The sequence below is a fragment of the Typopeltis vanoorti genome, chromosome 23, assembly GCF_054136105.1.
Source record: "Typopeltis vanoorti isolate ZY-2024b chromosome 23, IOZ_Tvanoo_1.0, whole genome shotgun sequence".
Taxonomy (NCBI): domain Eukaryota; kingdom Metazoa; phylum Arthropoda; class Arachnida; order Uropygi; family Thelyphonidae; genus Typopeltis; species Typopeltis vanoorti.
In genome coordinates this window covers 14,615,371-14,629,918 of record NC_143571.1, presented here as the reverse complement: position 1 = coordinate 14,629,918, position 14,548 = coordinate 14,615,371, and the positions used below count along the sequence as shown (strand labels likewise).

The 14,548-nt window shown below is 32.4% G+C and overlaps 1 protein-coding gene across 6 annotated transcripts in view; it reads left to right on the top strand.

The window, feature by feature from the left end:
* Positions 1-8,648, top strand: part of drn (zinc finger AN1-type doctor no) — a 112,859-nt gene extending 104,211 nt beyond the window's left edge. For all 6 annotated transcript variants that reach the window (XM_090412565.1, XM_090412562.1, XM_090412566.1 and 3 more), the window contains one exon: positions 6,582-8,648. In XM_090412565.1, the coding sequence (XP_090268691.1) occupies positions 6,582-6,730 (149 nt within the window). In that variant the 3' untranslated portion in view covers positions 6,731-8,648. The remainder of the gene's footprint in view (positions 1-6,581) is intronic.
* The last annotated feature ends 5,900 nt before the right edge of the window (positions 8,649-14,548 follow it).

The window sequence follows — 14,548 nt, the reverse complement described above, 5'->3', positions numbered from 1 at the left end:
AAGAGATTTCGCTTTTTTGAACTAGTTAATGTAATAGCATTCTGTCAATTAAGTATTGCCTAGATGCTGCTAAAAACTAGTTTAAAATAAAAAATAAACTAGGAAAGCTTTCCCTTTGAAGATATTTTCAATCCATTTGTAATCTGTAGGTTGTATAACAAAGCCAGAAGATAGAATGTGATGTATTCCTGACAAGAAATCTAAAGTACAATCTTGTCTATAGAGATTATGGAAAAAATAAAGCCCTAAACCAGAATATATTAATGTTGAGGCTGAATCTACAAAAAGTAGTGCTTTCATATCTTGCAGATGAATTGTGTGCTAACAAACAGATGTCTTCTACTACTACTTTGTGCAGTGCATTTCCCCATACTTCTATAATTTCGATGAAGATCCCACAGGAATGAAAATGTATGATATAATCCCATTGCACAAGGGTGGTGCAAAGACTGATGTTTTTCGAGTGTGTCTCAAGGTTCGGTCCTTGGATCATTATTTAATTTATATATTAATATTGAGAAGAACCTAACAAAGGATCCTCAATTCTTTGCTGATGATGCAATGTCAATCAGCGATGCTATATTGAAATATAGCACTTACAGGGTCATGTGAATAGGCTGGAAGTGTGGGTAAACGACAATGGCTATAATTCAATGTTAGTAAGTGTAAAGTTAGTTATGCACTTTGGCATGATAATATATCCAATGGCATATTATATTGGTGGGATTTTGGTTGGAGTAACTGACAAGGCTTAGATCTTGAAGTTGTGGATAGAAAGTTGAAGTTCAAGGGTCACGTTGCAATTTTTTGCTATGTTGACACAAGGATATGAAAGTCATTTCGCTTCTTTACAAGATCTTGATACAACTACATCTGGACTATGCGCAGATTTGGTTTGCTGGGTTCCAAAGGGATAAAGAAGGTGAAAAAGAAGAGCAACAAAGATTTCAGAATTAGATTAAAATAATATATTATGTGGCCTGCATATATTGGTAGACAGGAGAAAAGGGGTGATGTGATATAAGTGTATCAACTTTTGAGAGGGCGTTATAGAATGTCAGTTAATTTTTCATTATATGGAATCTGAGGGGAGAAGGAGGACAGCTGTAGAAATTTCATAGTTGTAAAAGTATGTGAGCTAGTTTTTTTCTCACAGAATGAAAAGGAACAATTTGCCTGTTGAAGTACTGAGTGTCTACAGATTGAGAAGACATGACAGTTGATGTAGCTAATTTTGTGGCCTTCTTCAGTGAGTCATTGACTGCCTGGAGATATTTATGCCATGTTAAGTTACTATGAATCAATCCACTTTCAAAATAGTCTTCTCACTGACTGAAGCAGAGCTGAGTATCATTGGGGAATTATGACCAAAGTGTGCACTTGGGTATGCAAAGTTTTGAATTGAGATACAGGTTTGTTTTCCATTTTTTCCATTAGATTTGAGATATTGATTGCCATAAGATCTTGGCAATCAATCCTTTCTTCACGTGTGTGAAAAATGTATAACTATTAACTAGATATCCTTTTTGTGGTGCATATCCGATTAAGAAAGGTCTGTTTAGATAAGTTATATAGATTGGCAAAGTTGTTAGCATCAAGACTAATACTTTCACTTAACATGAAAGTCATGTTGATCAATATCTCATAATTATGGACATCGTCATATGACACTTGCAAATCATTCAGTACAACTTGGATGAGGTGTGTAAAAGTAATGGAAGTTTTAAATATGTTGGAACCAACAGTAGCATAGTCCATTTTTGTTTCATCAAATTTTTTATTAAATAAACTCATTAATTCAAAAAATATATTTCTTTTGTCTAACAGTTTAAATTCTGTTACCAATTTTATATTTTCTTCAAGTTGATCTGAGTTTTCAGGTCTCCAATGTGATCAGTCAATTTGCATTTGACCTCATTGGCATTGCTAGTAGCATCACTTGATTTATGTTATCTTCTCTTTCTAGATCTTTTCTTTCCATTTTTACTTATATTCCTGTTGGGTTAATTTGACATTAATTTTGCACTAAGGCTTGTTCCCTTAGATTACTGTACTTACATTCTTAAATGTTATCACATTCCTTTCTAATCATTTACTCCTAATTTTTCTCAAGTCATTTGCTTTGACTTTTGTCTAATTTGATTTCAGCTCGATTGTTCAAAATTGGTTTGATCACTTGTATGTTGCTAGTTTGGTATTTTTGATAAATTCCATATTCTGTTGGTGTCCTTTTTCATAATCTTTCGTGTGAATTCTGTTCATGAAAGGACAACCTATTTTACGTTATAGTGCCATGGGTGGACTAATAATTAGGTAATGTATATTTCTCTGTGCTTTTTCAAGCCATTTCAAGTAACTAATTTAGTCTTGCATTAGAGAAATTGCCTACCACATAGACTTTCTCATGCCACAGTGGAATTGACCATGTCCAGTCAGTTGGAAAGCAAAAACCATATACGCTTGGCAAACTAGACTACAAAATTGTTTCTAAACATTCTAATGCATTTCATATCTTGACTTGCTTGTCAGGAACTACTTTCAGTACACGTTTCTTCTGTTTCCTTGACTATCTCCTTTAAGCTCCTTGAGTCTACCATGAGTTTTTTTTTTTTTTTTTCCCTGCTCTGACTACTTCTGTTTGTTTCTGGTTTCAAATTTTGCCATTGTTTATGTAGTTTTTTTTTTTTTATCTGACATCATTTTTCTGCAGTAACATTTTAGGCTGTTTTGGTAAACTTAAATGTATTTTAACTTTGACGTCTTTCAAAGCAGTACTTTATCCTGCTAAAGATTTTATTTCTTTCTATATTCCAAAATACCACTTCCAATAAAACACTTACACATCCATTTCACCAATGTGTATGGAATCAATACAAATATACATGATATATACACCACCACCACTTAGTCATCTAAACCTGATCTGCTATTCTTAACTGAATCTAGTAGTGTTCCTCCTCTATAGTCTACTTTAGCTATCCCAAATGCATCTTTGTATACCTTCTATTAAAACCACATTTTTGTCAAATCAGATATATCTTGTCAATTATTCTGGAATCCCTGCTTTGTTCTGCTGTAACATCCATACTTGCAAATAAATTTAGCTGTTGCTTATGGGAAAGTTACTTCATTGCACATAGTACAGTAGTACTATTCATTTGATTATCTACTTAATACTTACAATCAAACAGGAAATAGTTTTCCAATTGTAAAAGGCTTTTCTTGTTATGTTCATTTTACACTTTATAATTTCTTAGAATTTTGCCATTAAGGTGGTTCACTTGAAACATTTGTTCCAAAATAGCAGATTCTACCAAACCAGGTAGAAATTATTGTAATTATTTTTCCAATAAAATAAAATCAGTTACACATACCAAAAAAAGTCAAGTAGTTTTCATTTGTCAAGTGTGTTTTAGTCATTCACGCTGATCTACATTTTTAATCTCAACCTAGGCTAATTAAAGTAAATTTGATGGCTCGACAAATTTTTGTATATTTCTCAATGTAGAAATCTAAAAATCCAGGAATATGTCAGTGTTTCTAGGTTCTAGCAGCATTTCACAATACGAAATTGCACCTAAAAATGAAACATTTTAAACAGCAACAATGTCCAGTGTAATGGAAACTAGAAAGCAAATTCAGATAATTTATACACTTAAAACAGTTACTAAAGAAATGCACTTAAGAAATGATCTCTTAAAAAAAGAAGAAAAAAAACTGGGAATTTCAGATACAAGCATGTGGAGTCAGTGAATATGGTTATTTTTGGAGGTAAGTGCTACAAAAAAAGTAATGGGACAGTTACTAGGGAAATGCAAACTATTTTGAAATTTGTGTACATGATAATGAACATGTTATAACTTGAGTATAAAAGTTATAATTGAAATTTCTTATGCTTTACTTTATATGGGGGAAAGACTTCCTCAGCTTATGTAATGCTTTCTTGTATTACAAGGATTGTTCCTGTAGTTAAAATAATGGATTCTTTTTAGGGTAAATTGTTGAATGTACTGTTATAGGAAAAAGTCCAAATTTTCTGTTTAGCATATAATCTGCCATAGGGGAAAGTTTCATCTTTCATTTTATTTGGATACTTTGTTTATAGGATCTTAGCATTGATCAGAACTTTATTCAGAGGATGAAATTTAGATTCTTTGCACATTTGTTGCATGCTCCTTCTGCCGTGCATAAGTTTTACCATCACTGTAATGAAATAGGTAGAATGCTGATTCGAAGGTTGAATGTATACTTATTCACTTGATCATCATCTTTTCAGTTTTTTGTCCCACAAAGTATAGCCTCCTGTCCTTTATAAGAATTTATTTCTCTAGGTTCTATTTTTTTCTTTTACATTTCTTATTGTCCACAATTCACCTTCATACAGTAGAGAACTTGCCAAACTCTTATTCTTGCATACTTTTGAACTTGGTTAGGTTTGAAAATATTACTGATCACCCCTGTTAACTTCAGGAAGTTTTAAATTTGGATATCAATATCAGCTTTTGCATATGATATGGTGCGTCCAATGTTATTAATCAGTTGATTGAAAATAGAATTTGTAGAACAAATTTTGATTTTATTTCTGAGCGGAGATAGTCTGTTAAAAACTGATTTTGATATTTGTATTCCAAATCTTTCAGCAATTATGTTTTGTGTATTCACCTCTTGAGTTCACTTCATGCTATGATTGGTTGATCACCTGCAAACATTAAATATAATTCTCTGAGAACCAAGTTAAATGCTGGTTTTTTTATTTTTCTTCTATTTCTTTAATATTTCTATACTGTATATAGATATTAAATAATAGTGGTGATATCAAACATCCTTGAAGGACTCCTCTATTGATTTCTATTCTGTAACTTTTTCATTGATTTTACAGCTATTTGGGTTTTGATACATGTTACGAGCAGGAATTGGAATGTTTAGCTTCTTGGGTATGGTCCAGTTTTTTCCTTCTGGGTGATCTACAAATGCTATTTGCTTTTTTATGTTGAATTCACAATGCTTCTCCATTAATATTTTTAATGTAAAGGCTGGAGGTTAGCACATGATCATCCTTTCTGAAGCCATTTTGTTCTTCACAAAGCTTATCTTCAATGTATGATTTTAAGTTTTGAAATTAATATTTGTGCATAGAGCCAGTATTTAGAAGACTTATTCCTCTAGTTGCACTTATCATCCTAATATAGAAAAAAGCTGATAATTGCCTTGTTTGGATTCTGGGATTTTTCATTACTGCCAGATATATAAATAATTTTAAGTGACAAACAGGATGACTGCATATTTAATATTCTATGTTTGTTCTATCTTTTCTAGGGGATTTTCTTGATTTACTTTCCTGTATTGCTTGTTGGATTTTTGTGATGTTTCTTCCACTCTATAGTTAGCATTAAATCAGTTTTTCATTCTTGTAGTCTTGTCATAACTTTTGGAAGAAGTCCAGCCTGTTTTTTCCTGATTATTTCATTTTCTTTTATCTCTTTATTCATGTTTCTTTTTTTTTTTGTGTGTGTAAGATATAATTTTGCTATGAAGTGATCCCATGTTTCTCTGTTTGCTTTTTTTTCTATTGCTCTTCTGTGTTTATCTATTCTTTTTATATGCTGCTTTCTTTCTTGTCTTTGATTATTGCTTTAATGTTCTCATCCTAGTTTTGTAGCACTCTTCTCTTCCATTTACTTTTTGTTCTTAGGCATTCTGTTGCTGCATTTATTAATATGGTTTTGAAATTGTTATTCCACCCCATCTCTATCATTTTATTAAATTGTTTGCTTTAGTTTTTGTTTATTCTTTACAAATAAAGGTACTTAATACTTTTGTCATTCAAAAGTTGAACTCTAAAAGATTCCTGCAAGTTTCTCTTTGCATTGATTTAGTTAATTTTAAATCATGATCAAACCAATTTTAAACTGTAATTTTCCTTGTAATAATGATCTTGTTCTATTTCTACACTTTTAAATACCTGTCTGTCTATTATATTAGCTGTTGTCTTTTAGCTATTATATAGTCTATTGTACTTTTTAGGTTTCTTGTTTCTGAAGTGAATTTATGATGACCTTTATGCTTGAAAAAGGTATTAGTAATTTTTAAGTTATGTGGAGAAATCCTTAAGTCTTTATCCATTTTTAATGCATGTAGTTTTGCCATGTTTTTTCTATATTTTGTATCAAGTAGAAGTTTCTCTACTTTGGCATTGAAATTTTCCATTATTAATGGAATGGTGGCAGCCACATCATCAAACTTGTCCTAAGTCTCTCTTTTCTTATTTGTACCTGACTAAGCTTTCCCACTGAAGTTAGTATCCAATCTTCCACTTTGTTCCGAGATTCATTATGTGGAGATGAGTTGGATTGGGGAGGAGAGACTGGGTGGTGATCCTACTTGAGAGGATTATATATTGCACATACATCCCCTTTGAATGGGATGTTGATGATATTAGACTACGTGAGTGTCTTGGTTTCCAGTAGCAGTTAGATTATGCCTGTAATCCTTATGTCATAAAGCTATTCTGTAGGTGCTTTGTAGAAAATAAATTGTTTTCCTTTGTTGTATTAATTGATAACTCTTTTGTGTTTTAACAGGATTCCCTTGTCGCTGCGGGGGACTGTTTTGCAGTTTGCACAGATATTCCAATGAGCATAACTGCACATTTGATTATAAGGAACTGGGTGCCCAAGAGATTAGGAAAAATAATCCCCTTGTTGTTGGGGAAAAGATTCAGAAGATATGAAACAGATATGATCTAGGGGAAGGGGGAGTGTTTTTAATTTCTGATACCTTTATTAGTGTTCAAATTCATCCAGATGAAGGAGACCTAAGAACTGTATTTTAAGATATAAGTATAGAATTTTTTCTGTTCTGTATGTTGCAGATAGTCAGCCATTGAATGTGACTTGTCTTCATTTAGTTAACCAAAATAAATGAACACTTTTTTCTAACATAGTACTTTCTTTTCCCCTTCAGCAGCTTGTAAACAACTACCTATGCACAGTACATTTGACAGAAATAATGTAGAAGAAAAGTTTCTCAAACTATTTTCTAACCTGAAAATTTTACCTAAAATTTTACATGTACAGGTCTGAGTTCAGTAGTGGAGTTCTAGTGTCAGAATTGAAGTGTTTCAAATTGTGAAGTGTTCTTAAGTGATTGCATCAAAGATTTTTTTTTTTTTTTCTTCTGTTGAACAACCTTCAGAAGTTAATGCTAAAATGTGTAAAAGCAATAGGTTGTTCATAAGAGACTGTTTATACATGTATGCCATGTTAGATATTAGTGGAATCTACTCTGCACTGTGGGCTTTTAGCTTAAATTCTCTGCTGTTCTCTAGCATAGAACTAAAGCTTAACTGAGAAGTGTTATTGGGTGTTTTGAGATACTGTTTTGTATCTAGTGCAGAAGAATGATTAGAATAAAGTTGTATTATTACTATGTAACTTGTAAATGTTTTGAATAAAATCATATTATGGCCTTAAAAAACTTGATGCTAAATGTAGAACTTTCATTGTTTGGTTTTTAGGCTGTTAAATTAACTTTTCCTGGTTTTCTTTTAAAATACATATTTTGCTATCATGTGAAATTTAGTACTGGAAGTGTTTTAAATTATTGGAACAAATTTTTTTTGTGTAAAATATTTTCTTGTGGAAAATCACAAGGTGCATTCAGGGTATACTTCCCATGTATACTGCTAGGAAATCTCCAGAACCTTGTTGCAGTTGTATGTTTAAGGTGCATATTGTATACTTAGTTTGTGTGCTTTCTCATTCCATTTACTTAAGGGCAGAAGATTACATGAAGATTGAGAATAAACTGTTTTGCATCTCTGAAGGCTGTCCACCTGTCCAGTTCCTTCAGAAAATATTGCCTGATTACAGAATATTGCAAAGAGAAAGCAACCTGACCTGTAGAACTTTTTTTTTCCCCTCAGTAAATAAGACTAACTCTGAGCAGAATAGGTAATTCTGGAGAGAAAAAATCCAGTTAATGCTGTTGCTTTATTTTTGCCTTGCAGATGTCAAATGTGTATGGCAAGGATATAGTTAGATTTCTGAATCTCTTAAAGTCCTCTTAGCTCAAACAGTAAAGTTTCTCTTTCTCTGAAATTAAATCTTATTTACTGACCATGTTATAAGAGAGAGAAAAAAATTATACTACTGTTCTTAAATTTCATGTTAATATAGAACTACAAATGGTTTCTTGCAAATCAAAGAAATTTTATGCTATTGCATGATGCTTTTAATTTTGTTGGTACTTTTGCATTATGTTCCAATAATTGATGTTTAATTCACCTGTTATAAAATGGACTAAACCTTGAAGCAGAAGTATCAACCTTGAAAGTATGGGTGCTCGAGTACCTCTAAGTTTTAAATTGCTGTGTACCACTTATAAGTTAAGCTAAGAGAATGCAAGACTAATAAGCAGGCAGAGCATTTCAATATGCTTCTCAACTTCATTATTCTGTGCACATGTAATAGCCAATTTAAAGTGAAGTATTTATGACAGTCAACATAAGTACTGCATCTTAAAAGTTTTGCAGTCTTGCATTCATCTGCTTTGCTAATAGACCTTTTTCATCTGGTCTGTTTCAGTGGGTGGTAACTGTGCACAGTATGTATATTTCTCTTGTACAAAACAATAAAGTTTAAACTACTCCTATGTTCTCTTTCTTGTCAACTAATTACACCTTAAATTCCACTTGTTCTAAATATCTAGTGTAATATGATTCATACTAAAAGAATGGTTGGTATCATAACTAATTCATAAAAGAAATGAAGTTATTGCATTTGTCTTTTTAAAAAAAAAAAAAAAAAAAATGAGTTGTTTAAATTATAACCATCTTAACAGCCTTAATGCCAAATGTGGATATAAAGTTATTACTAAGAGGACAGTTTGTAAACTCGGCTTCCCATTTTTGTTTTGTTTGCTTTACAGGTTAATTCTACTCATTTTAACATCTGAATTATGCGTGGTGTTCATAAACTGGAAGCATTTTTTTTTGTAATAGTTATACAATAAAATCCCTTCCCCATCTCAAAGCTGATTTTGCTAGTGTACTAATGTCCTAAATGCCACAATTTAAATGGTGCCTTTAAGTGTTACACAAAGGGGCATGTCTAATTTCTTACTTCATGAACTTCAGTTGCCACCATACCAACCTTGCTCAAATTCTCATTTCCGTTTTTATATGGTAGTGAACATTAAATTTTAAAATTGCCTACAGTTTTTATCAGGTATTTCCTTTCATTAGATTTAGAACAAAAGGATTAGTTGTCAAACTTTTTTTTTTTATGTAGCCATTTGACTTTTCTTGTTTGAAACATTTGATAGTGTTTTGTAATTACTTTCACATCACTTGAGTGGTACAATGTTTCATTGACTTTTGTCCTTTCATTGCTAAAAAGTGTCAGAAGTTATGGAGCATAGTCTGAAGAATAAGGTAGTATAACTTGAACCTGAAGTGCAATGTGAAATGGCACTGTATTGATGAAGCATTCATAGGTTGATTACTTTTCAGTATAATTTACATCCAGAATTTATAATATTAATTTATTAATTTCAAGGTAACAAATTGATTGCTAAATTGTGCTCCTCTGAAGATTTTTCTGGCATTTACTAGTAGCTGCAGAGCCTTCATAGCTCAGTTGGTTTCAACAGGGAAAAATCAGAGTTCAAATCCTGTTTAGGATATAAAGAACTCTTTTTGTTTGGGGATATTTGAGTAAAGGCAAGTTAGCTGCAGAGGTAGCAGGGTTTTTCATCCACCAAAAGCATATTGGACAGAACATGTGCAACCAGCAGCCATCAATGATTTTGCTGAAGCCAAGTTTATTTTCTTCCACAATGAGTCTTGCTGGTTTTGTATCTAAACTTTAAATTCCTATTTTTTTTATTAACCATCTAGTTAAGAGTATCTAAATAGCTTTTTGCACTTCAAATGTTTCATTAACCCTGTATTGTTGAACACTGACATCTTCTGGCCTTTAAATCCCTTCAAGAATCAAATTTCATAGTTTATATGCATGTAACTTCTCAGATTCCTATAAAATTAGTAAGTCTTTTGCATGAAAATATTGTCTTTGTGGTAGAATGTGCACTTTTTATTTCATGCTGGTAGCAACTGAACTAATTAATCACTTTGTAGAATGCACAGAAATAGCATAATTTCAATCAGTGACTCACAAGGAGAGTCATTGATTGAAACCACTTATATTTCTAATGTATAGTAATAAGAACTTAATTTCTGACTTCAATATATCTTGTATATATGATATAATATAGTAGGAAAAATTCGTATTAATACAGAATTTCCTGATTCTGGTTGTTTTATTCTAATTGAATGTGTACACTCTTAATCACTAAAGTATTAAATGATAATTAACAATGCATAATTGCATGTAGCAATGAATCAGGAGTGACTGGGAAGTGAATAGTTCTTGGCAGGCTTTTCATTTTAGTGATGTTTATCCAGAATTGGTGTGTTCAGTAGCATATTATGCTGCTGCTATTATACAAAGCAACTCTTACTGATTAAATTCCTCAAAACAGAGGAAAAACTTTAGCCTATACCTTACATCATTGCAGCCTACTTATTCAAGCTGACAAGCAGTGTGGTGGCTTATGACTTGAAATCGTGGGGGGTGCTGCAACTTTCGAAATATACATACACACTATGTATAAATATATATACATATTGTATGTGTTTGGATAAAACATCAAAATTATGGTAAAAAAAATTTTTTAAATAAAAATGAAACAATATTGTTTATTACTGATAAAATTATATAGTTTAGTATAATTCAAAATTACTTAAAAATAAAATATTCTTGTTTTGTTTCATGAAAAAATATCAAATTTATACAGTTTGGTATAATTCAAAATTGCTTAAAAATAAAATCCATTATCCCAATAATGTTCTAAAATAAAAACTATCACAAATGTTATGCCTTTAATTATAATGTCCAAATATTTAAAGAGACTGAGTAAGCACTATGAACACTACTAATGCAGACTGCATATAAACAACAGTGGAACTGCACGACGGTCAGTGCTGCATTAAGCTAATTGCTTGCATCTCACTACGACATGCGTATGTTCGCGCACGTAGCAATATGACTGGTAAACACTACTGCTAGTGTCCTTTGCCCTCCTAAGTGCTACAAGATGGATTTTTATTATTTTTTATATAAGAATTGTATAGGATTGTTGATAAAATTAAAGATGACACTCTTTAATTTAAAAATGGTTCAGTTCAAGGAACATGCCCACTGAACTGTTTAAAAGACAGTACATTAACTTAAGATACTGTTGTCACAGGTGATGAATTCTGCCAGTGGAAGGCTATTAAAAATCAGCTATTTATTCCCTTATAGGGAGTAGGCAAGGCCATTTTATCCCTAACTTTGAGATAGCAGGTTAATCACTACTAGCAGCTGGTAGGATATAGCTGTCCCAAGACTAGTTCTTCATGTAGCTTCCTCAGTGAGAGGGTGCAGCACCATGTCCTTCCAGTTCTCTCTGTTGGTGGCTTTCCTTTTTGGTTCTGCATAGCCATGTGATCCTGTCTGTGATCTTATATCTTCAAGCCATGTCCTTCGTTTTTTGCCTCTTGATCCTTTTCCCATAATTTTTCCTTCTAAAACTTAATATCCTCTGTCCTGCTGAGCCTCTCAGTACATGTCCTGCCAATCCATCTTTCTCTGGATCATTTCCTGTAATAAAGATCTGTGTTCTCATTCTCTGTAGGACATCTGTATTTGTCACATGTTCTGTTCATGGGATTTTCAGAGCTCTCCTATAGCACCACATTTCAAAGGCCATTATCTGTTGCCTTACTCTCTTCTTGAATATCCAGGTCTCACTTCCATACGTGAAAATTGGCCACACTAATGTTCTTATCATTCTTTTCTTTGTCTCGATACTCACAGAACTTCTGAGAAGATCTTTATTTTTCCAGAATGCATCTTTAACTATGGCTGTTTTTATTTTTTTATCTTGCTTTCCATCTGCAGTAAAGTAGGTGCCTAAATATTTGTATTCTGTTGTATGTTCAATTTTCATATTTATGAATATTTCTGGCTCGGATCTACTTTCTTTTGAGATTTTCATAAATTTGGTTTCTTTTTGCATTAATATCTAATCCAAATTCTTTACCTACCTTCAATTAGTAGCTGCAGTTATTTGATTAGTTTGTTTCTGTTTTCTACTATTAGCATGGTATCATCAGCATATCTAAGATTGTATTTTATACCATTGATACTAATTCCTGTTTTTGATCTTTTTCATCACTGTCTCACTGTAGATATTAAATAGATTTGGTGAAAAGATACAACCTTGTCTAACTCCTCTTTTTATTTTCACTTCAGAAGTCTCAGAGTTAAACAGCTACATTTTCTGTTTGGTGTAAATCATTTTTATAATCTTAAGTGCATGATCTGTGTCTAATTTATCTAATACATTGAACATTTTATTATATTTTACCTGGTCAAAAGTCTATGAAGCATATGTAAATGTTCCTATTTCTTTCAAGTGATCTTTCTGTTAGTATTTTTAGTTCCAGGATAGCATTAATAGTTCCCATTCCTCTGCTGAAGCCTTTCTGTTGTTCACTCAATTCACTGCTTATGGCTCTTTCAATGTGTTTGTTAATGAAGGTTAAAATAATTTTAGATGCATGGGATATTAGGCTTGCAGTTCTGTAATCCTCACAATTTTGTGCATTGTTTCTTTGGAATTGGTGTACAGATAGATGTAAAAACTTCAGGTAATTGTATTGTTTTATAGATGTCCTGACTGGATTCCACTAAATAGTTATTATTGCCAGTCAAAGCTTTCAGCAGCTCAGCCAGATTATTATCACACCCAGGAGATTTATTATTAGGAAGATTCTTAATTATATGTTCTACCTCCTTTCTTGTGGGTAGAGTGGTATCTGTTGTTACGTTTAACTTAAGGTGTCATGAATCATCCAACATGTTACCATTATCATCATCGTAGAGATCTGATAAGTACTCCACCCATCTTCCATTTAACTTTTCCTTATCAATGAGTATGTTTCCATCTTTGTCCTTGATGTTATTAGACTGTGTGTGTTTTGTTTTTCCATTAAGTTCTTTCACCTTCAGGAATGCCATTTTTTCACCATTTTGTAATTCTATCTCAGTGCACTGCCTATTTATCCAGTTTTCTTTCAATCTTTTACATAACTGTTTGATTCTTTTATCCAAAGTTTTTTATATCTTAACCTTTTTTCTTTTGCTCCTCTTTTCCATGACCTTTCATCAATAAGGTTGATTACCTCTTGAGTTAGCCATGGTTTTTTCTTTGTTTATTGATGTGGTTTTTAGCAGATGTTATGATAGCTGCTTGTAGTCTATTCCATTTAGAGGGTTCATTTTTGGTTTGCAACTGTGCAGACCAGTTCTGAAATATTTTCATTAAATTTTAATTTTATAATCGGATTTTGTACCATTTGCAGATCCCATTTTAGGGGTTGACTTCTTTTAAATTTTGTTTTCAGGTGAATATTAAGAGCAGTCTATGATCAGATCTACAGTTAGCACCACCTTTGAATTCTGTATTCCATTGAAGTAACGTTTACTGACTACAATATAGTCTAATTGATTTTTGTATCTTCCATCCAGACTTTCCCATGTATATCTTGCTGTTGGTTTTTGCTCAAAATAAGTGCTATGATGAGATTGTGCTTGTTACAGAAATCAATCGGCTTTTGTCCTCTCATTCCGAATTCCTAGTCCAAATGGACCCACCGTGTAGATGTTCTCTCTGATCCAACTTTTGCATTCCAGTCACCCATAGCACAAATAACTATCTTTCTTACCTCCAACTTCCTTTATACACTGTTCTATTTCATCATACATGATATCTATTTCTGCTTCCTCATTCTGTTCTGTAGGAGCATATATTTGGATGATCAGCATATCTAGGTTTAGATTTCACTAGAATTGCCATTACTCTATCTGATTTTTTGATTATATATATGGATAATGTTTTTATTAGTTTTCTTCTCTACAATAAACGCTACACCTCTTCTTGATATTTCACCACCTGCCGTATATATTATATATCTTGCCATTTGGAAGTTTTGACTCAAAATCTAATGATCGTTTCCAAAAGGTTTCACTTATTCCTAGTATATTCAATCTCTCTCATCACATTAGCCAATTTCCCACATTTATTCAATCCTCTTGCATTTCAAGTAGCAACATTCAAGCAATTTCTGCATAGAGTTTCTTTATAGCAGTCACGGACTGACGATACTGCAGGGCCTGATGGCTTTCCTTTTTGTTTCTGCATAGCCATGTGATCCTGTCTGTGATCTTATATCTTCAAGCCATGTCCTTGAAGATCTTATATCTTCAAGCCATGTCCATCACCCTGACACCACTGTTCCAGGCATGTTGAGACTATCCAGGCTTTAATTCTTTTCTGTGTAGAAATGTTTTACACAGCGGCATTTTTTTTTTTATGGAATATGCTGCTAGAATCATCCAACCCCCAATATGAATGGAGGACCACATTGGTAAGTCTCATG